We start from the raw sequence: 22,502 nt of genomic DNA on the forward strand, positions 1-22,502 counted from the left end.
GCTGGGGCCTGGGTCAGTCGGCGGCTCCTTTTAGGCATCATAACCCTCTCTTCCCTTCCATTTGTACAGGTTCTGGACATCTGGACGTGTGTGGATAGTTGTGCACACTGACCTTTTATTGTTACTGTTATTTGCTCCCTAGGCACTTCACACGACTGGAGGTTACGGTGTGGTGCTGTGGACTTGTACTTCACACTGTTTGGCCTCAGTAGACCTTCCTGCTTACCCTTGCCAGAACTTGGCTTGGTCCTTAATTTGAAAGAGAAAAAAGCTGTCTTGAATCCAACCATCATTCCAGAGGCCATAGCAGGCAACCAAGAAGCTGCAGTGAATCCAAGTAGTCACGCACAGCTAGTTGGATTTCAGAACCCTGTAAGAATCGCACGTGATTTGGAAAAGTATCAATAGTTTTGTTACTTAGAGCTCCAAAGAAGAGAATTGTTTCTTTAGAGCTCCTGGGTTTTAGAGCCACAAACAGCTTCTCATGCTGTTTAAAAGAGTGCCGGCTGACATTATCTTTAGCACTTTTCAGTTTCTGAAGTGCTGCTGACAGCTGCGTGATGGCAGCATGGCAGACGCTGTGATGCCAGCCCACTCACTGCTCTTCTGGTGACAGTGACTTTCTGTGCTTGCGCGCAAAGTGTCTCCTTTGAAAATTGAAATGACCATTTAGCCGACTACATATTAGCCGAACTTGTCTGTACACTGTAGTGGCAGGGTGTTTTGAACACAGGACCTTGACTTTTCTCTTTTTTTGCTACTTTGCATTAATAGCATCATTCTAAACATATGAGAAGTGCCTGACAACTGCTTATTGAATCATTAGTAAATAAGTTGATAATAATGAATGGTCTGGTGAACATGTTAATCTGCTGATCGGGGGAGGAGAAATGCATTATGTTTTTTTTTAGTTTATGTATATGTGTATGTGTTTGCTTTTACAAAAACTTTTATTTCCAACTATGCATTATGAAATTATGAGACTTTGTTGTAGAAAGACCTTCAGGATCTATCAGTTATTTTACTATAAAGAAAATTTTCCAGAAGCATCTTGCTCTTTGATGACACAGTATCCCCAGTGCTTCAAGCTTCATTTTTCACCAATATTTAGACCAGATTACTTGCCTGGAAATACCCTACTGGTGTTTTGACACTTTAAAACTTAAATTTCTCTTTATGCTAGTTAGGAATAGTCATTTAAAAGAAATTATTCACCTAGATTTTCTGAACTACAGTCATACTTATTTGTTGTAAATTTAAAATGTATCCTAGAGTTCATGTTATGAAGAAATAAGACAAATCTTTTCATAGGAAAAAAGTCTCATTAAAGAGTTCTTTTGTATCTATTTATAAACCAGTGGAAATGAATATGTTTATAATTCTTGTCCATATATGTTGATTTATCCACTCTCATACTTGGAGTGTTCAGGATAAGAGGAGAAAGTGACACCAAAAGGTATATGCTTTGGGGAAGGTTTTAAAAGTTCCCTTTAACACCTCCCTTCTTCTCTCAGAAAGACCAGCAGATAGGAGAGGGTGAGGTTCGTTTCCAGCCCATTGCTGATAACTTTCAGGCACTGGGCATGTTCTCATCTGCGTGGTTGCTGTAGGTCTTAGTTTTCAGCTGTAACATGAGCTACTTGTCTTCAGGAATCTAATTTTGATCTTGAATATTGCCACAGGAAGATGATCACCTTGCCAAGGAAGCCTCATGTAATATGTCAGCTCATCAGCAGGGAGTGAAGAGGAAGGCTGACGCCCCACTGGGGTCCCCACTAGAGCCTGGTCAAATACTGGAGAAGAATGAGGATAGCAGTAAAGTCACACTCAGAATCAGAGTAAGACATGCAGGCCACACCTGTGTGAGCAGCGTAGGGCGCTCACCTTCCTGTTCACCTTTGTGACTGCTCGCAGGGGCGTCCCTCTGCAGGAACAGAGGGCACTGCCTGAATCTTAAGAGACTCACGTGTCCGTCTGAGACACTGCAGCCGATGGTCAGACCTCTGTTCCCACACGCGTCTTCTCTGTCTGGGGGAGGAGCTCTGTGCACAACGTACACAGCTCACTGCTGCTCGCCACAGCGCAGGGCAGGCCTCAGCCACTGGTGCACTTCCAGAGATTCCCAGTCAGCTTCTTCTGGAGGCTGGGCCACATCATCTCTTTCTCTTAATGCTTTTTGAGAAGAAGACTACTTTTCCTTTTACTTGTTTTGGGGCTATATCCTGTGGCTTTTCTGCTGCCTTTCCTGAGAGCGAATGTCCAGACGTGAAGTGACGTAACGGCTCCTTTCCTGCTTTGTTCTGTTTGTGTTACAGTTTTCAAGTTCTCAAGACGAGGAGGAGATTGATATGGATACTGTTCATGACAGCCAGGCCTTCATTTCCCATCATTTGAACATGCTTGAAAGGCCATCAACTCCAGGTAAGGTGGTGCACTGCACTCACTGGGGTGTGGAGAGAGTTTGCGTGATGCCACTGTCTGAGGTGTGTTGCTTTATTGTCAAGAGAATCACTATGAAGTTTAGAGGCAGCCAGTATAGAACACTAGACTGTATCAGATAACACATATCAGCAAAGGAATACATTTTTTTTAATATTTCTTTTGATTTTCTACTTTGTTTTGGTTCTTTTTAAGTATTTGGCTTACTTCTAGATTTGTTTTTTCAAAAATCTATTCATCAGATTCCTTCCAGTAGCTTTAATTTCTGTTTTTTGTTTCTTTGTTTTTTGAAGTTTAGACTTAACCTCAAAATGAAATGAGATTTTTTTTTTTAAATAATGTAACTGTAATTATATATAAAACTTCTTGACTACAACTAATGCAGTCCATAACGCAACTACTTTATCTTTTTCACTGCTTGTTCCATGTAATATGTCATATTAGAGATTTTTGCATACATCTCTCAAACGTCATAATCTTTTCTATTGAAAATATTACCTGAGACAGTATCGAGTTGATACAGTTTGATTTACCTTATTATTTTCCTGTGGGCAGGCATTTGTTTCTGATTTTAATTTTATGCAAGTAATCCCTCTGAGTGTCTTCATATAGAAGCTTCTGTTTCTTTTTTTGTCAAATTATGCTTAGGATAAATCCCTTAAAATATATTTTTGGTAAAAAGATTAATTTTGGCTTTATTGTAAGATACTTATCTTTAGACGATTTTCATACTCTTGGTATTATTGCCATAATGCTTTTTTGAAGAGATTATACCTAGTTCACGTCGTCAACATTTCTCAGTTTTCAGAAAGAAAGCTTTGGTGTAACTTGCTTGTAGTTGTGAAATACAGTAATAAAGCAGGTCTTGGTGAGCCCGCCCGCCACCGTTCACCTGTGTGGCATTCTCCATTCTGCGGCCGCTCTCTCTGTGCTTCTCTCCTGATTCTGTTCTGTCTTTGCATTGCGAGTAAGTAAATGGTGTCTCAGCTGTTTTTCCTTCAACATTCTGTTGCTTTTCTGTACAGTGTGCCACACAGATATGTTTACTTTGCCTTTAGTTTGTGAATTACGTGGAAACTGTGAGGCTCAACATGACTTGGCTTCTTTCACTTAGCGTTATGCTGCTGAAATTCACCCATGTTGATGCATAAAGATGCCACTCATCAGTAGTCATCAGCATGCTTTGTACTGCATGTAGTGTTTTATTGTCACTGTGATAACTTAAAGGATACTTAACTATAATTACCATTTTAAATGATCATTAATTATGATTATCATTATAATTCAGGTTTATGATATATTTCTTTAATTATGAATATGTCTGTTTTTCTTTTTTTGTTAGGAGTAGGTACTATTCCTGTTTCTTTTTACTGGAAAATCCTATTTATACTTCATGCTGGCTGTGGTTATCTTTTATGATCTTTGTGTTTGAATGGGTTTTTTTAAACATGTTGTATTTGTGCAGCTCTCCTTACCCACCTTGGTATGGTTTTTGTTTAGTTTTGTTTGTAAGACCTAGATTACTTTTTACTATCTAGTAATCGGGGATGAGCTAGGAGAATTTAAGAATTGGCATCAAAGAGAATATGAACCTAGTTATATTTGAAAACTGACAGGTTGAATTCTTTGGCTTTCATAATCGTAAGCAGTCATGACAGTTATTTTTCTAGTCTGTCCATTGTATGGATAAGTAAATTTAATCAGAGAGATATTAAATAATTTGCCCTCAGTGACACATCCAACTCAATCCTAGACCCAAATCCTAGAACTTTTCCATGAGACAAATGAAAACGAGACACACAGAAAGAAATGTCTTACCTAGACTGTGTATCTAATTTGTGGGTGATTTGGCATTAGAACCTGGGTCTCCTGGTATGACAGTGCTCTTCATGTTTTACCATTACATCATTTCATGTTTTAAAGGTCTTCTGTAATCCCTAAATTATTTTGATCTGTTAGTTAAATATTGTAATGGAATTTATTAATAAATTTTGGGGAGAACAGAAATGCTTAACTGTATGCAAAGTTCCACATAAATAATAAAAAACATGACATGGTTCTGTGCCAGAATATAGACTCCAGTTTATATGTTCAGCAGTTCAGTCAGGTGAACGGTCTTGCTTGAATGTTTATTTTTCTCAGACTTAAGTATATTAGAACCATGACAAAGGATTAAATCAAATGGGATCTTCAGTAGATTTAAAAAATAGTATTCTTTTTATCATTAGAGTTTTACTGTTGAACTGATACCGGTTTTAAGGTGGACTGTTTTCTTCTTTGGGGAAGTAAAGAAATAAATCCCTGTTTTTCCTCTTCTTTGCACTTTAGGGCTCTCCAAATATCGGCCAGCTAACTCGCGATCTGCTCTTATACCCCAGCACTCAGCAGGCTGTGATGGCACGCCCACCACGAAGCCCCAGTGGAATATGGAACTCCCACGGAAGGGAACAGGTAAAGTGCTGTTACTATCGTTGTTATTTTGTTCAAGAACGAATCTATAAACTTCATAAAGTTTCTTTATCAACGTAAAGAATACATTAAAAACTATAGATCTGAGGACTTGCTTTTCATTACTGTATTATGTAACATAGACTTCTTTTTTCAAATACAAGCTGCATGTATATTTTTTTGGATTATTTTTGATTCACACTGTTGTGTTAGCTTCAGAGACGTACAGCACAGTCATTCTGTTAAATGTATTTATGTTCTTCTTCACATTACATGGGTTATTACAAAGTGTTGAGTGCTGTTCACTGCGCTGTACATACAGCAGGTCCTTGCTGGTTATCTGTCTTCTGTATAATAGTGTGTCTGTCCATCCCACGCTCCTAGTCCGTGCCTTCCCCCATTTCCCCTGTGGTAACCACAAGTTTGTTTTCTGTGTCTCTGGGTCTGTTTCTGTGCTGTGAGTAAGCTCATCGGTGTATCTGTATATAGCACATATGAATGACGTTGTACGATGCTGTCTTTCTCTGGCCTTCCTCACTCAGCGTGATAATCTCTGGGGCCATCCGTGTTGACGCAGGTGGCATTACTTTGTTCTTCTTCATGGCTGAGTAGTAGTCCATTGTAGTCCATACCATTATCCATTCGTCGCTGGATATTTAGGTTGCCTCCGTGTCTCGGCCATTGGAAATAGTGCTGCCTGTGAACACTAGAGCGCATGTATCTTTCGGAATTACATTTTTCTCCAGATGTGTGCCCAGGAGTGGGATTGCTGAATCATATGGTAACTCTGTATTTGGTTTTCTAAGGAACCTCCATATTGTTCTCCATAGTAGTTCTCCTAATTTATATTCTCATCACTACTGTGGGAGGGTTCTTTTTTCTCTACACCCTCTCTAGCATTTAATGTATGTAGACTTTTGATGATGGTTATTCCGACTGGAGTGGGTTGATACCTCATTGTAGTTTTGATTTAGATATCTCAAGTTATGACTAACCTAGATAGCATATTAAAAAGCAGAGACATTACTTTGGCAACAAAGGTCCATCTAGTCAAGGCTATGGATTTTCCCTTGGTCATGTATGGATGTGAGAGTTGGACTGTGAAGAAAGCTGATCGCTGAAGAATTGATGCTTTTGAACTGTGGTGCTGGAGAAGACTCTTGAGAGTCCCTTGGACTGCAAGGAGATCCAACCAGTCCATTCTAAAGGAGATCAGTCCTGGGTGTTCATTGGAAGGACTGATGCTAAAGCTGAAACTCCAATACTTTGGCCACCTCGTGTGACAAGTTGACTCACTGGAAAAGACTCTGATGCTGGGAAGGATTGGGGGTGGGAGGAGTCGGGGACGACAGAGAATGAGATGGCTGGATGGCATCATCAACTCGATGGACATGAGTTTGAGTGAACTCCGGGAGTTGGTGATGGACAGGGAGGCCTGGCTGCTGTGATTCAGGGGGTCACAAAGAGTCGGACACGAGACTGAATAATTAGTGATGTTGAGCATTTTTCATGTACCTGTTGGCCATCTGTATGTCTTTTTTGCACAGGTGTCTTTTTAGATTTTATGCCCATTTTTTTCATTGTTTTTTTGACACTGACCTATGTGAGCTGTTTGTATATTTGGGAAATTAATCCCTTGTAAATCACATAGTTTGCAAATAATTTCTCCCATTCTGTACGTTGTCTTTTCATTTGCTGTGCAAAAGCTTTTAATTCCCATTTGTTTATCTTTGTTTTTATTTCCATTACTCTAGGAAAGGATACAAAAAGATATTGTTGTGATTTTTGTCATAGAGTGTTCTGTCTAGGATCATTCTCTCATTTTCTTCGAGGAGTTCTATAGTATCTGGTCTTACATTTAGTCCTTAATCCATTTTGAGTTTGCTGTTGTATTTGGTATTAGAGAATGGTTTAATTTCATTCTTTTATAGGGAGCCCAGTTTTCTCAGCACCACTTATTGAAAAGACTATCTTTTCTCCATTGTATATTCGGGCCTCCTTTGTCATAGGTTAATTGACCATAGGTGTAAGGGTTTATTTCTGGACTTTTATCCTGTTCCATTGATTTATATTTCTGTCTTTGTGCCAGTACCACACTATTTCATTTACTATAGCTTTGGAGTATAGTCTGAAGTCACAGAGCCTGATGTCTCCAGCTTCATATTTCTTCCTTAAAATTGCTTTGACTTAAAGACTTTTAAATTACACTTTTTGCCATTTTAAAATTAATATGCTCCTATTATATAAAACTTTGAAATCGTAGAAAAGAGGGGAAAAAATTATGCCTATTATGCTATTTCAGCTCAGTTCAGTTCAGTCACTCATTCGTGTCCAACTCTTTGCAACCCCATGGACTGCAGCCTCCCTGTCCATCACCAACTCGCAAGTCTACCCAGACTCATGTCCATCAAATCAGTGATGCCATCCAGCCATCTCATCCGCTGTCATCCCCTTCTCCTCCCCACTTCAATCATTCCCAGCATCAGGGTCTTTTCAAATGAGTCAGCTCTTCGCATCAGGTGGCCAAAGTATTGGAGTTTCAGCTTCAACATCGGTCCTTCCAATAAAAAGCCAAGACAGATCTCCTTTAGGATGGACTGGTTGGACCTCCTTGCAGTCCAAGAGTCTTCTCCAGCACCACAATTCGAAAGCATCAATTCTTCGGCGCTCAGCTTTCTTTATAGTCCAACTCTCACATCCATACATGACCACGGGAAAAACCATAGCCTTGACTAGACAGACCTTTGTTGGCAAAGTAATGTCTCTGCTTTTTAATATGCTGTCTAGATTGGTCATAACTTTCCTTCCAAGGCGTAAGCGTCTTTTAATTTCATGGCTGCGGTCTCCATCTGCAGTGATTTTGGAGCCCAGAATAATAAAGTCCACCAAAGTTTCCACTGTTTCCCCATCTATTTGCCATGCAGTGATGGGTTCGGATGCCATGATCTTAGTTTTCTGAATGTTGAGGTTTAAGCCAGCTTTTTCACTCTCCTCTTTCACTTTCATCAAGAAGCTCTTTAGTTCTTCTTCGCTTTTTGCCATAAGGGTGGTGTCATCTGCATATCTGAGGTTATTGATATTTCTCCCGGCAATCTTGATTCCAGCTTGTGCTTCTTCCAGCCCAGCATTCCTCATGATGTACTCTGCATATAAGTCAAATAAGCAGGGTGACAATAGACAACCTTGATGGACTCCTTTTCCTATTTGGAACCAGTCTGTTGTTCCATGTCCAGTTCTAACTGTTGCTTCCTGACCTGCATACAGGTTTCTCAAGAGGCAGGTCAGGTGGTCTGGTATTCCCATCTCTTCCAAAATTTTCCACAGTTTGTTGTGATCCACACAGTCAAAGGCTTTGGCATAGCCAATGAAGCAGAAATAGATGTTTTTCTGGAGCTCTCTTGCTTTTTCAGTGATCCAGCAGATGTTGGCAATTTGATCTCTGGTTCCTCTGCCTTTTCTAAATCCAGCCTGAACATCTGGAAGTTCATGGTTCACGTATTTCTGAAGCCTGGCTTGGAGAATTTTGAGCATGACTTTACTAGCGTGCGAGATGAGTGCAATTGTGCGGTAGTTTGAGCATTCTTTGGCATTGCCTTTCTTTGGGATTGGAATGAAGACTGACCTTTTCCAGTCCTGGGGCCACTGCTCAGTGTTCCAAATTTGCTGGCATATTGAGTGCAGCACTTTCACAGCATCATCTTTCAGGATTTGAAATAGCTCAAGTGGAATTCCACCACCTCCACTAGCTTTGTCCATTGTGATGCTTCCTAAAATAAAAACATTTATTTCTGCTTCATTGGCTATGCCAAAGCCTTTGACTGTCTGGCTCTAGGTGAGTGATCACACCATCGTGATTATCTGTGTCATGAAGATCTTTTTTGTACAGTTCTGTGTATGCTTGCCACCTCTTCTTAATATCTTCTGCTTCTGTTAGGTCCATACCATTTCTGTCCTTTATCGAGCCCATCTTTGTATGAAATGTTCCCTTGGTATCTCTAATTTTCTTCAAGAGATCTCTAGTCTTTCCCATTCTATTGTTTTCCTCTAATTCTTTGTATTGATCCCCAAGGAAGGCTTTCTTATCTCTCCTTGCTATTCTTTAGAACTCTGCATTCAGATGCTTGTATCTTTCCTTTTCTCCTTTGCTTTTCACTTCCCTTCTTTTCACAGCTATTTGTAAGGGCTCCTCAGACAGCCATTTTGCCTTTTTGCTTTTCTTTTTCTTGGGAATGGTCCTGATTCCTGTCTTCTGTACGATGTTGCAAACCTTCATCCATAGTTCATCAGGCTTTCTGCCTAGCAGATCTAGTCCCTTAAATCTATTTCTCACTTCCACTGTATAATCATAAGGGATTTGATTTAGGTCATACCTGAATGGTCTAGTGGTTTTCCCTACTTTCTTCAATTTAAGTCTGAATTTGGCAATAAGGAGTTCACAGTCTGATCCACAGTCATCTCCCAGTCTTGTTTTTGCTGACTGTATACAGCTTCTCCATCTTTGGTTGCAAAGAATATAGTCAGTCTGGTTTCTGTGTTGACCATCTGGTGATGTCCACGTGTAGAGTCTTCTCTTGTGTTGTTGGAAGAGGGTGTTTGCTATGACCAATGCGTTCTCTTGGCAAAACTCTATTAGCCTCTGCCCTGCTTCATTCCATGCTCCAAGGCCAAATTTGCCTGTTACTCCAGATGTTTCTTGACTTCCTACTTTTGCATTCCAGTCTCCTGTAATGAAAAGGACATCTTTTTTGGATGTTAGTTCTAAAAGGTCTTGTCTTCATAGAACCGTTCAACTTCAGCTCCTTCAGCGTTATTGGTTGTGGCATAGGCTTGGATCACTGTCATATTGAATGGTTTGCCTTGGAAACTTACAGAGATCATTCTGTCGTTTTTGAGATTGCATTCAAGCACTGCAGTTTGGACTCTTTGTTGACTATGAGGAGTACTCCATTTCTTCTAAGGGATTCCTGCCCACAGTAGTAGATATAATGGTCATCTGAGTTAAATTCACCATTCCTGTCCATTTTAGTTCACTGATTCCTAGAATGTCAGCATTCACTCTTGCCATCTCCTGTTTGACCACTTCCAATTTGCTTTGATTCATGGACCTAACGTTCCAGGTTCCTATGCAATTTTGCTCTTTACAGCACCAGACCTTGCTTCTGTCAGCAGTCCCATCCACAACTGGGTGTTGTTTTTGCTTTGGCTCCATCTCTTCACTCTTTCTGGAGTTGTTTCTCCACTGATCTCCAGCAGCATATTGGGCACCTACCGACCTGGGGAATTCCTCATTCAGTATCCTATCATTTTGCCTTTTGATACAGTTCATGGGGTTCTCAAGGCAAGTATACTAAAGTGGCTTGCCATTCCCTTCTCTGTGGACCACATTCTGTCAGACCTCTCCACCATGACCCGTCCGTCTTGGGTGAGCCCACACGGCATGGCTTAGTTTCATTGAGTTAGACAGGGCTGTGGTCCATGTGATCAGATCAACTAGTTTTCTGTGATTACGGTTTCAGTGTGTCTGCCCTCTGATGCCCTGTCTCAGCGCCTGCCATCTTACTGGGGTGTCTCCGACCTTGGACGTGGGGTGTCTCCTCTCGGCCACTTGCCGCTCCAGCACTGTGTGATGCCGTTTAAAGACGCCTATTATGTAACATTTCACTCCTTACTTGCAGTGCTTCTTCTAAGAATATTTTAATTTGAAACATGTCCGCTTCCCTGGACTCTGTCACATCTGTGCCTTTATACTTTTATAACACGGTCAGCTGATGTCCCCTCTCACCCTCCCGCGATGGTTTGCACAGTTGCTCGGTCCTGCTCAGGCATGGAGACGCGATGCCGTGTGCCGAGATGGGCACGCTCTGTCTGTTACACTCACTGGACTCAGGTTCACGGAAGGGCTCCGTTTGATGTGATTGTTTCCTAATCCGACTGTTTTCCATTGTCTTCTGTTTACTTTGTTCTTTTTCCTACAAAGTGAAGATTGCTGTCCAAATAGAGTAAACAAGTGATGCTGATGAGGGGAGACTCAGCCTCAGATTTTGGAGGGACAGGGAGTCAAAACAAGATACACCCGCAAAATCATTTTTAAAGAATAGTTTTTCCAAAAGTCATTAGTCAGGCTTTCCAATGCCAACTGATGGATTTTGCTTACATAAAGCATGTTTTTATCATATAAACAGAAGAGTAGCTGTTTATTGCCCTGAGGAGCTGAGGGGCCAGCTGTGATGAGGAGGAGCCTGTGAACAGAAGCAGCACCTCACAGTCCTGCGCTGTCTGCGGCCTCAGCCTGCTGGGTGCCGGTTCTGTGTGCTGTGGTCATTCATTTCAGCAGTCTCTCACAAAGCTTATTTCAGGAGGAAGTCAGCTGGAGACTTTAGCACTTAACTTTAATAAATGAATCTTCACATTTCTTGGCCCTCGCTTGCCAATTTTGTATTCTCTGTTTTTGTTTTGGGGTTTGGAATAATTTTGCTTTATTATCCTTATACTTATTAAGATTTTATCAGACATGAATTTTTTTCTACATCTTTTAAAATGATAACACTTAGGGCATTTCAAACCTCAATCTGATATAATTGGAGAGTGACACTTCCACCTACCTTCCATGCCTTTAAAAAAATAAAATCTGTCTAATAAATTGCTATTCTAGTGAAACATCCGAGTATGTTTGGTTTTTCTGAGTGATACGGTGTACTAGCCCATGTATAGAAGCAAAGCTTAGCACCGTTTTGTGTCCACCTGTGTACCTTTGTGTTATTGTCTTATATTGCTTTAAAAAATACATTTTTACTTTTTTTGGAGTCTCTTTACAGTTATTAGCTCTCATAGCATCATATCGGAAGACTGGAGAGGAGATAAAAGCATAGTGGTGAGGAACAGGAAAGCATTAACATTTTGGCCTTGGTTGCTTCAGTGTAGGGTCCTTTTATGTCACCAGTGTATTATATGGACTGATTTGTAAAACTTAATTTTGAATATATTCTTTAATTTGCATTTGTAATTTCCCTTAAATATATTTATGCTGTACGCTGTGACCACTGAAATGGTTACACGTTCAGTCATGATTGATTCTTTGTGACCCCATGGGCTGTAGCTTGCCAGGCTCCTCTGTCCATGGAATTCTTAAGACAAGAATAATAGTCGGTAGCCGTTCCCTCCTTCAGGGATTCTTCCTGACCCAGGGTCTCCTGCAATGCAGGCAGATCCTTTACCATCTGAGCCACCAGGGAAGCCCCAGTGACCACTGAGAATCCTAAAATTCATCAGTGACGTTATTAGATTTTAGAAAAAGTTCATATTACAAATGATAGTGCTCTAAGAGTTTAACTCATACTTGTATTTTACTTTGGAATTCTAAAAACAGGTTTCCAATAGACATGTTGTTGTATTTGATAGGTAACTTTCCCAAACTAGCCAACAAAACCCTTTTTAACTTACCCTATACAGAATAGACCAACCTAGATAGTATATTAAAAAGCAGAGACATTACATTGCCAACCAAGGTCCGTCTAGTCAAGGCTATGGTTTTTCCAGTGGTCATGTATGGATGTGAGAGTTGGACTGTGAAGAAAGCTAATCACCGAAGAATTGATGTTTTTGAACTGTGGTGCTGGAGAAGACTCTTGAGAGTCCCTTGGACTGCAAGGAGATCCAACCAGTCCATTCTAAGGGAGATCAGTCCTGGGTGTTCATTGGAAGGACTGATGCTAAAGTTGAAACTCCAATACTTTGGCTACCTCATGCGACAAGTTGACTCACTGGAAAAGACTCTGATGCTGGGAAGGATTGGGGGCGGGAGGAGAAGGCGACGACAGAGAATGAGATGGCTGGATGGCATCACCGACTCGATGGACGTGAGTTTGAGTGAACTCCGGGAGTTGGTGATGGACGGGGAGGCCTGGCGTGCTGTGATTCATGGGGTCGCGGAGAGTCGGACACGACTGAGCGACTGGACTGAACTGAACTGAACTGAACTGATACAGGATAGAAGTATCAAACCCAGCCACTGTGAGTAACAGTGTTTCTAAGAGAAAGGGCACTGGAGCTCTGTATTTTGGAATGTTAGAAGCACAGCTTTAACCCAGCCCAGATGATGATGGCGGTAAAAGAGGACAGAAGCTGGGGGTCTGCTTTGGTAGCGACCTTGGCCTGGGGTTCTGGCGAGGAGGCTCAGAGTACTGGTGAGGGGCACTGGGGGAGCTCTCTTAGTCTCTGGTGATTCTAGATTAAAGTTCACAAGTGGGTTTGCAGGGCCTTATTCAAGCTCATCCAACTAAGGCACCTTTTATTTGGCAATGAAGTGAAGTGAAATGAAGTCGCTCAGTCGTGTCCGACTCTTTGCGACCCCATGGACTATATAGCCTACCAGGCTCCTCGGTCCATGGGATTTTCCTGGCAAGAATACTGGAATGGGTTGCCATTTCCTTCTCCAGGGAATCTTTCCAACCCTGGAATCGAACCCAGGTCTCCCGCATTGTAGGCAGACACTTTACTCTCTGAGCTACCAGGAAAGCCCAATTATTTTTTGAAGTAGTTGACTAAAAATGAAGAGATTACAGATAAAGATTTACATTTCCAGCTTCTCTTGAGAAAGAGTTAACTGGTGCGCTTTCCGTTCCGTTGGTCCCGACTGTGTTGTGCCCGGCAGTCTGCTTCCTCATTTACGAGTCTCCTTGGGCTCCAGGCTTTGGCGCTGGAGACTCTGCTGTTTCTGAGATGACTATCCTAGGGCTGGCCCGCCGAATGTCCACTGAGAACTGGGATGTGTATAGACATCTTCTGGGCGGGAAGGACCCTGCCATGGAGAGCAGAGGTCACAGTTTGCTCTCCAACCCCTCCCCCGAAAGCCGGTTTTCCTTTCCTTGCATACGTTCAGTTCAGTTCAGTTCAGTTCAGTCGCTCAGTCGTCTCCGACTCTCCGCGACCCCATGAATCACAGCACGCCAAGCCTCCCTGTCCATCACCAACTCCCGGAGTTCACCCAGACTCAAGTCCAGAGTCGGTGATGCCATCCAGCCGAGAGGGAATATTTTAGGGCAGGGATAGAGCATGTTTGGTGAGTTCAGCCATTTGGGGTAAGAACAGAGGAGCAGCAAGTGTTCTTCATCATTTCACTCGACCTTCTCCCGAGCTGGAGAAGGGAATCGGAGGAGGGCTGCGTGGCTGGGTACACTGTGTACACCTCTCCTCGGGCCCCAGCACCACCACCCCCCCAACCCCACGCTCTCCCCTTCCCACGCCTGCTCCTGCGGCTGCACTGGGAGCAGAGGGAGGGGTGACAGGAGGGGCTGAGGGGACCCCCTGTGGTTGGTTTCAGAGCTCCTGCAGTGCTGAGAAGGGGTTGCTGGTTACGTGACAGCTTCTTGCACGAGTCAGAAAGGCACTGTCCTGGTACGGAAATCCTTTTTTTGAAAAAAGAAAAAGAGGCTAGAGTTCTGAAACTAAACAAAGACTTGGATTTTTTTCTTTAAATTATAATGATACAATTCTACACTTTTTTTTAAATCTGAAGAGCCCGAAGAACAGACTTCGGACTTTTCCTAACAGAAAGTGCAGGTTTTGTGTTAAATTTAAACATATACCTAATTATGAATTTAATGGAATTAGCAGGTTACTCACCGTTATCAGCACTTTTATCAAATGGGCTGGAAAGCTTCTACATCAGGTTTGTCTTAAATACCTCTTTGTGTTTGCTTTGCGTTTGTAAAATTGACTTCAGCTAACCCTTATCCACAGTGAACCCGTGAGGCCTCTGGGAAAGATTTTATGTTAGATGGAACAACAAAACTGACCATCTGTTGTGTTCTTTCTCTGTGACTTGAAATGGGCAGGTTACAGTATTGTAAATTACTTTTATCTTCTTTTCCTGAAGTATCTTCTATCTGCAATAGAGACATATGTTTTGAGTCACTAAAAGTGCTGTCATTAACATTATTTTTTTAATTTTTGTTTTATATTGGAGTTTAGTCAGCTTACAATGTTTTGTTAGTTTCAGGTGAATAGCACAGTGGTTTAGTTTAAAAGGGCTTTCATTAGCTTTTAAATGAATGTTGCCTAACCTTGAGTGGACAAGTGCTCAGGCATCTTGTAAACCCCTAAAATGATTGATATGTGGAGTTGTGCATGTTACTGTTCATATCATGGGGGTGGTAATGCATTTTTTTCCCAATATTGTATGGAATAACACATCATGATGCTAGTATGAAAGGAAGCTCAAATCTGACTGTTATACGGGGTCACATGAGAGAGAAGTTGTACTTTCTTACCATGTTGAATTAGACCTGGTAAAAATTATTCAGAAAAGAAATGAAACAAGTATATATTGTCTGTATAAACGAAAACTTAAGAGCTGAAGGTTAGTGTGATGATAGAGTAGTACTAGGTTTCATCTGATGCTCTTTTCTAATGAGTATTTTTGGGTAATTTCTTTGCACTTATGCATTAGCACATTTGTAGGATATATTTCAAGGGGTGAACTTTCTAAATTAAAAATATGAGCATTTAACATTATCACAGGTAGTGCTAATTTGTCTTAACTTGTTCTTTTTAAAAAATGATTTTAATAGAACTGTGAAGTTGTCAGACTAGTACAGAGAACCTCCTCTAACCTGTACTTAGCTACAGAAATGATCAGTCTTGTTTAATCTATAGCCGCCCCATTTCTACCCTTTTCCATAATTTTGAAACAAATCTCACATATTTTATGCATAAATAATTCTGTGTGTATCTCTAAAAGATAAGGACTTTAAAAACTCATAACCATGATGTTATTCTCATACTTTAAAATATAAAGGTTTTTCATATCATTAAATATTCAGTCATTGTTTGCATTTCAGTTGAGTCATAAATGCCATTATTTTTAATGCTTTATTTGTTTGAATCCTTGTCCACATAAGGAATTGGCAGATACATCCTTTACTCTTCAAAAGTTTCCAGTTCATCTTTTTTTTCTTTTTCCCCCCCTTACAATGTATTTGTTGTAAACACCAGGGTTTTGGTCTGTAGTTTTCGAGTCTGTGTTTTGCTGATTGTATGCCTGTGGCATAATTAGAACGTTAGGGTCCTCTAGATTTCCTTTAAATTTGTAGTTGTTTCTAGAAGCTTAGTTGGATTCAGGTTTATGGATGGTGGTGTGTTCTTCCATCTGGAAGTGTACAGTGTCTAGTTGACTTTTTTATGAGATTAGCCACTAATACATTCAAAGCATCAGTCCATTAATTCATTAAGGATTGCAAGACTGTGACATTCTAATTCATCTTTCTGTTTTTATTTATAAGTTGATTATTTTTGTGAAACTGGGTGATCTGTTGTTATCCATTGGTATAGCTCATATAGCCAAGGAAAGAAAAAGACTTGATTCTCTTTGTGTATTTAGTAAGTTTCAGAATAGTAAATTGGCTAACATCCTGCAGTGGTGATCAATCACTTCTAGTCATTAGAAGTTACTATCTTTATCAGTATTCAAATTTTTCCAACTTCGATTAGTGAGAACCCTTTAGGTTGACTCTTAAGTTTTCTTAGACTTTTAACTTCCTTTCTACTATTATACCTGATGTTTCAGGCTCATCTTGTAAATATTCTATCCAGACCTGCAATCGGCTATTTGTCCTAGGAGCCCTAGTTCCTAACACCTTTATCCTTGGAGCTAGCTAATCCATTGTCTTCTTAATAGACTTTATGCTAATCAAGAGAAATTCATGATTTATTTATTTCTTTAACTTTCTATTTTATGTTAGAGGATAGTTGATTGACAGTGCTATAATAGTTTCAGATGTCCAGCAGAGTGACTCATTTATACACATACATGTATCCATTCTCTTTCAAATTCTTCTCCCTTTTAGGTTGTTGCACCGTGTTTGGCACAGTTCCCCGTGCTGCACAAGTAGACCCTTGATAGTTGTCTGCTTTAAACACGGTGGTATTGACTTGCCAATCCCAGAGTCCCCAGCTGTCCCCGCCCCCGCAACCTACCCCAGCAACCAGAGTTTGTTCTCTAAGTCTCAGTCTGTTTCTGCTTTGTAGAGAAGTTCGTTTTGTATCTTCCCTTTTAGATTCTGCGAATAAGCCATATCATACAGCATTTCTCTTTCTCTGTCTGACTGACGCCACTCCGTATGACAGTCTCCAGGTCCATCCATGTTGCTGCAGATGGCGTTTCTGCTTTCTTTTCAGTGGTTGAGGAATATTCCATTGTATATATGTACCACGTCTCTGTTCCTCTGTCAATAGGAAAGTTAGGTGCTTCCATTGTCTTGACTGTTGCAAACATTGCTGCAGTGATCACTGGGGTGCTTGTGTCCTTTCAGACCATGTTTTTCTGTGGATATATGCCCAGGAGTGGGAGTGCTATATTTTTAGATTTTTGAAGAACCTTCATACTGTTTCCATAGTGACTGTACCAGTTTACGTTCCCATCAACAAGGTAGGAGGGTTCACATGCTGTGCCCATCCTGTTCAGCGTTTCTTGTTGGTGGGTGTTTTTATGATGGCCATTTTGATTGGTATGAGATGATATCTGGTAGTTTTGATATGCAAGAAATGCAAGATTTATAGTCAGTATATCTTGAATGCGGGTTGTAAGACCTCCAAACAAGAGATTGACTTTACTTTTGAAGTGGTTAATAGTATCCCCTAGAAAAGAAGACACTCAGTTGTACTCTTGGCCGTTGCCTTTACTGGGAAATGCAGTTTCTGGTATAATCATTGGCTTTTCTGCAATCCAAGCAGCTTGGCAGGTGTTAGGATTGGATGATAAAATGTCTCTCGGTGAAGAAAAAGACCTCAGACTCCAAGCAGTGCAGACTGCCAGTTGGGAAGCTCCACAGTCTGTTGATGTATCCTGACTAGATAATGGATAGGGGGGTTAAAGGAATCTGTGAGGCTTTATTACTTCCCCTGTCACTTGGCTATGTGTATTCTGTTAGGTAGGGACCTGTATTCCCCTGTTTATAGAACTGAGAATATAGTTATGTCGTTCATTTGAAATGAAAATTAAAATTATATAGTAGCATCTTTAACTGTCAATCAGATATCTCTCAAATTTTTTGGGCACCAATTATTGCAAAAGATACCAGGTCCCCAAACTATGTCCTGGCGATAATCTCTCTTTCCTTTTTTGTGTGTTGCTGTTAGTGTTAGCATTCAAAAAATCATGAATATCAACTGTAATTTGGGGGCAATACAGTATGGGTAGTCTGTGCGGACAGGAATGTACACACATGCACTTGTCCTGAAACGTTGAGGTAATGCCTGACGCGAAGAACGCACAGCTGTCAGTTCCAGCTCAATGAACGGCCTGTAACAGTTTGTTTCTGTTCATAAACTAATAGTTGATTCCTCTCCCTTCAAAATCAGTGACCTTTAAATTGCATTTAGTTCAACTGAATTCACCTGACATCCTGTTTAAAAAGAAACACAAAGTTGCATGAATTTGTGACACTAGTTCATTGAGCAAGTTGTGGGGAAGTGGAGGATTCTGGATACTGTGGGGTACACTGAGAGACAGAGGTGAGGCCCTGTCCTCCAGGAGCTGTGAGTCTCGTGAGAGGGGCCAGAGACAGACAGGTGTGCGGCAGTGTGCACCACGCCGTGTGCACGTGAGCAGAGTGGTCCCGAGCACGGACTCTGGAGTCAGGCTGTTTGGTTTTATGGCTCATATTTCCCAGCACCACCTTGGGCAAGTTGCTTACTTTCTCTGGGTCTTAACTTCCTCATCTGTATTATGTGGTAGAAGCTAATTCTTTTGGGGAAGTTTGGTGAAAACTCTCCCAAAATGACATTTGAGGTGTTCTGAATTATTCAAGAACCTAAATGTGTTTTTCCTCCCCTTCCTCCTCCTTCAGATCACAGTTTAAATGTACCTTCCTTGCAGAAGTTTGTCTCTGACCCACACCGGCTGCCCTGCTAACTGAGGTCTCCAGCTGTGCTCCTGTTTGACTCTATGTTTTGTCTTTTTACTAGTATTACCCGGGCGTACTTCCTTGTTTCTCTTTGCTAGTCTGTAAACTCCAGGAGGGCTGAGATCGGTCCAGTTCACCACTACTTTCCCAGTTCCCATGTAGTTCCTGATACTTTTTAAATGAACATGGAAGTCAGACCAGAAATAAGGGAAGGCCATTCCAAGCCTAGGAATAGCATTTACAAATAAATACACAGAGTTGTGAAAGGGCTAGTCTAGAGCATATAGAAAGGAATGGATAAATCCAAGATTCAGATTATAAACTGTCAGTAAAATTAGTGCTAAAAGTTGATCTTTAGAAAAATTCTCTGGTGATGCTTCTTTTGGTTAAAAAACAAAACATGGCTTGGGGCTGGATCGGATCAAAATTAGCTCTGAGAGTTTATGCTTTAAAAAAGAAAAGAAATTCCTGCATGTCTGTTTTAGTGAAACACTTGGTCTAGTTTGGATAAATACATATATGTGTATGTGTGTACATATGTGTATACATATTAAAGTAGATATATATACACATACACACAGAAATTGCTGCACTGAAGGCTTAAGGATTTTGTTCTGCCAGTAGAACTACCTGAGTTTTTAAACAAGTAATCATGGTCAGGGTTTTTGGGAACATAGCTGTGCAGCAGGGCCTCTGAACTTCAGCTCTACTGACGTTTTGGGCCCTGAGAATTACTTGCAGTTGGGGGCTGTCCCACTCTAATTGTGACAACCAGAGTGTCTCCAGATGTTGTCAAACAACCGCTAGGGAGAAAAGTTGCCCCTGATTTAGAGCCACTGCTGTGCAGCAATGTAAGGTGTGGATTCAAGTGTAAGACACTTCAGGCAAAGAAACCAGTTAATAGGAGGTTAGTACTCTGATCCAAGTGAGATGAGGTGGTCTGAGTTAGTACAGACTGGAGTGAGGGGCAGATTTAAGAGATTCTGGTAAGTAAGAGTAAAGGAGACTTGGTAAGTAACGGGATCTTCAGGGGGGAGGGTCTGAGGTGAATCTTAGGGTTGTTTCCTGGTGGCGGTGGTTTAGCTGCTAAGTCGCGTCTTAACTCTTGTGACCCTGTGGGCTGGAGCCCACCAGGCTCCTCTGACCCTGGAGTGGTTGCCATGTCCTCCTCCAAGGGATGTTCCCGGCCCAGGATCAAACCCACCTCTCCTGCATTGCAGGCAGATTCTTCCACCGAGCCACCAGGAAAGCCCTTTTTCTCAGTTGGCTGCATGTAAAGTGGTACCGTTAACCTGGAGTAACACAGAGAGAGAGAGGTCTCTGGGTGTGGCCCCAGGATTGTACGGTCTGGAGGAAGCAAGAAATTCTGGACACTGCTCGCTGTTATAGATCCCCGGATCGATAGAACGTTAGAAATAGAACCTTCAGAGACATTTGCTCCATTTTTAGGTGAGATAAAATACATGCCGAATGTGTTCCCATTTCATCTGGAAGTTATGTTTCTATTATACTGGTGTCTGTTAAGTGTGCACTGGGGTTGTATCTTCAAAGTGTACATACCTCAGTCAAAAAATCCTAACCGCCATCTGAGCCCTCAGCAAGTCAGATCTTTTCACTGATGGGAATATTTTGAAATACTGTGAAAATTACCAAAATGTGACAGTGACACAAAGTGAGCAAATGCCGGTGGGAAAATGGCTCCACTAGACTTGCTCAAGGCAGGGTTGCCTCAGAGCTTCATTTGTGATTCATTTGTTAAGAAGCTCTGTGTCTGCAGAGTGCAGGAGACCAAGTATGCCGGTAGTGCGGTCCTTCCCAGCCCCAGTAGCCCAGAGCAGGGCTGCAGTTAAGGAGCTGTTTTCGTAGACCAGTGCTGGTCTTAATCGGTAACATACATACCTAGCCATTGTTGCTTCGTAGTACTTTAAACTATTAAATGTTAATTTTCAGAAGGTGGTTTGCTAGCACACTGGTCTGTGTCATTTGTATAGACTGCAAGGTCACAGTGCTGAAAAATTAGCTTTGTGTAACTAACGGGATGTCTCGGTGGGACACTTCTCCCATTCCTCGTTTTTCCACGGACGTCCTGCCACCAGCGCCCTTTGCATTCCCTTTCCTCGTTACCGACAGGAGTTCATTTGCCTGTTTCTCGCCCTGAAGGTAAGGAGCAGCCGCCTCTGGAGCTGGGTGTGCACGCGGCCGCGGCTGCCCCGCTGGCGGTGTTCAGCGCGGAGCCCGCGCCCTCCCGGCACGGCGACCACCACCACCACCACCACCACGACCACAAGAAGAAGAAGAAGAAGCACAAGCACCGGCACAAGCACAAGCGCCGGCGGGACGCCCGCGAGAGGGCCCGCGCACCCGCGCCCAGTCCCGCCGGCGGCAGCGGCCGGCCCGCGCGCTCCCCGTCGCTCTCGGACTGAGCCGGGCCGGGGCCTCCGCTCCGCGTCCAGAGCAGTACCCGGGGCCAGCGCTTCGCCGGCTGGGAGGACGATAGAAAGAAAGGAAAAGCCATCGCTGGCAGAGACGCAAGCTCTCAACCTTTGATTTGTTATTTATACAGTTGAAACCTAATTAGGAAAATGGGTTTAATCGTCCTGCGTAAACCGTCACATCCGGTTTCTCCCTGGAAACACACACAGAGCAGACCCCTCATCAGGCCCTCATGTGCGGGGGCAGCCCCATCACATCATGGTCTCCATGCCGACTGCCAGAGTCAATTATGTTTTAAAGCCTTTGATTGATACTATGGTACAAAGTTGTGATTTAAACGGAAGCTACTGCCAGACCTGTGGTAAAACCACTCTTTGCAGCGAAATATTGTGTAACGCCATGTGGAACTACTGAAGGCCAGAGGCTTTCCTATAGGACTCCTCTGTTGCATGTTTTTCTGTCTATCTGTTAACCGTGGAAACTAATGCTGAAGTTTTCAGAGGCAGCTTTAAAAAAGAAAAAGGCTTTTTTGATACCACATTTGGTCATTATGATGTTGGAATTTAACAAAACTACCAAATCCACAGTTCTCAAATCAGGATGTTTAAATTATAACTTCCTTTTTTTCATTAAGTGAATACTTTCATATGTAGAACATGTTTACCAAATGTGGACAATTAATACACCCAATACATATTCTAAAATTATTTCTCTAAGGATGGTACCTTAAAAAGGTGTTTATGTGTTGTTCATAAGCGTAAATGTAGACATTTGACCCTCAGCGTGAGTATACCAGAAGTATTTAAAAACATACAAAACATTTTGGCTTCATACTTCAATAGTTTGTGTGTTTGTGTGTTTTTATTTTTATTTCTAAATTTACCGTGTGCTTTATCATTTGCCTAAAAATGTTACTCATACCTGTTCTGTTTTTATCATTTCCCTTATCATTTAGAAGGTTTGACAGAATACTTCTTCCCAGAATAGATGTTTCAAAGGAATTTGGTAATGTTGGACTTTTAAATATACTTGTTTAATAAATAACTTTCTAAATTGATCATTTTGCCATTGTATTTTCTCATATCTTTTGTTGCCTTTCTCTTTCTGTGTGTATATAATATACCTGTTCACAAGTTTGAGGAGAGCTTTTGGATAGGTTGAATTTGAGATGGCCCTCTTAGGAAGAATGGTTTCAGTAGGCAGAGGGGACAAAGTTCTATCAGCAGAAGATTTTCAGATGATTGGAGGATACGTTTCAGAATAATTATGTGAGGTGTGAAG

At 41.6% G+C, this 22,502-nt stretch overlaps 1 protein-coding gene across 8 annotated transcripts in view; it reads left to right on the forward strand.

Annotated features, from left to right (window-relative positions):
• Positions 1 to 22,502, forward strand: part of TAF2 (TATA-box binding protein associated factor 2) — a 108,225-nt gene that overhangs the window by 69,641 nt on the left and 16,082 nt on the right. For 4 of the 8 annotated variants that reach the window (XM_055431599.2, XM_055431601.2, XM_055431605.2 and 1 more), the window contains 5 exons: positions 143 to 372; positions 1,683 to 1,838; positions 2,316 to 2,421; positions 4,768 to 4,890; positions 20,949 to 22,278. In XM_055431599.2, the coding sequence (XP_055287574.1) occupies positions 143 to 372; positions 1,683 to 1,838; positions 2,316 to 2,421; positions 4,768 to 4,890; positions 20,949 to 21,211 (878 nt within the window). In that variant the 3' untranslated portion in view covers positions 21,212 to 22,278. Of the gene's footprint in view, positions 1 to 142; positions 373 to 1,682; positions 1,839 to 2,315; positions 2,422 to 4,767; positions 4,891 to 11,069; positions 12,818 to 20,948; positions 22,279 to 22,502 lie in introns of those variants that run through there. The other 4 variants (XM_055431602.2, XM_088844640.1, XM_055431603.2 and 1 more) reach the window with 3 other exon arrangements.

This window comes from Moschus berezovskii, chromosome 16 (genome assembly GCF_049115385.1).
Source record: "Moschus berezovskii isolate FMDL1 chromosome 16, NW_MosBer_1.0, whole genome shotgun sequence".
In the NCBI taxonomy this organism is placed as follows: domain Eukaryota; kingdom Metazoa; phylum Chordata; class Mammalia; order Artiodactyla; family Moschidae; genus Moschus; species Moschus berezovskii.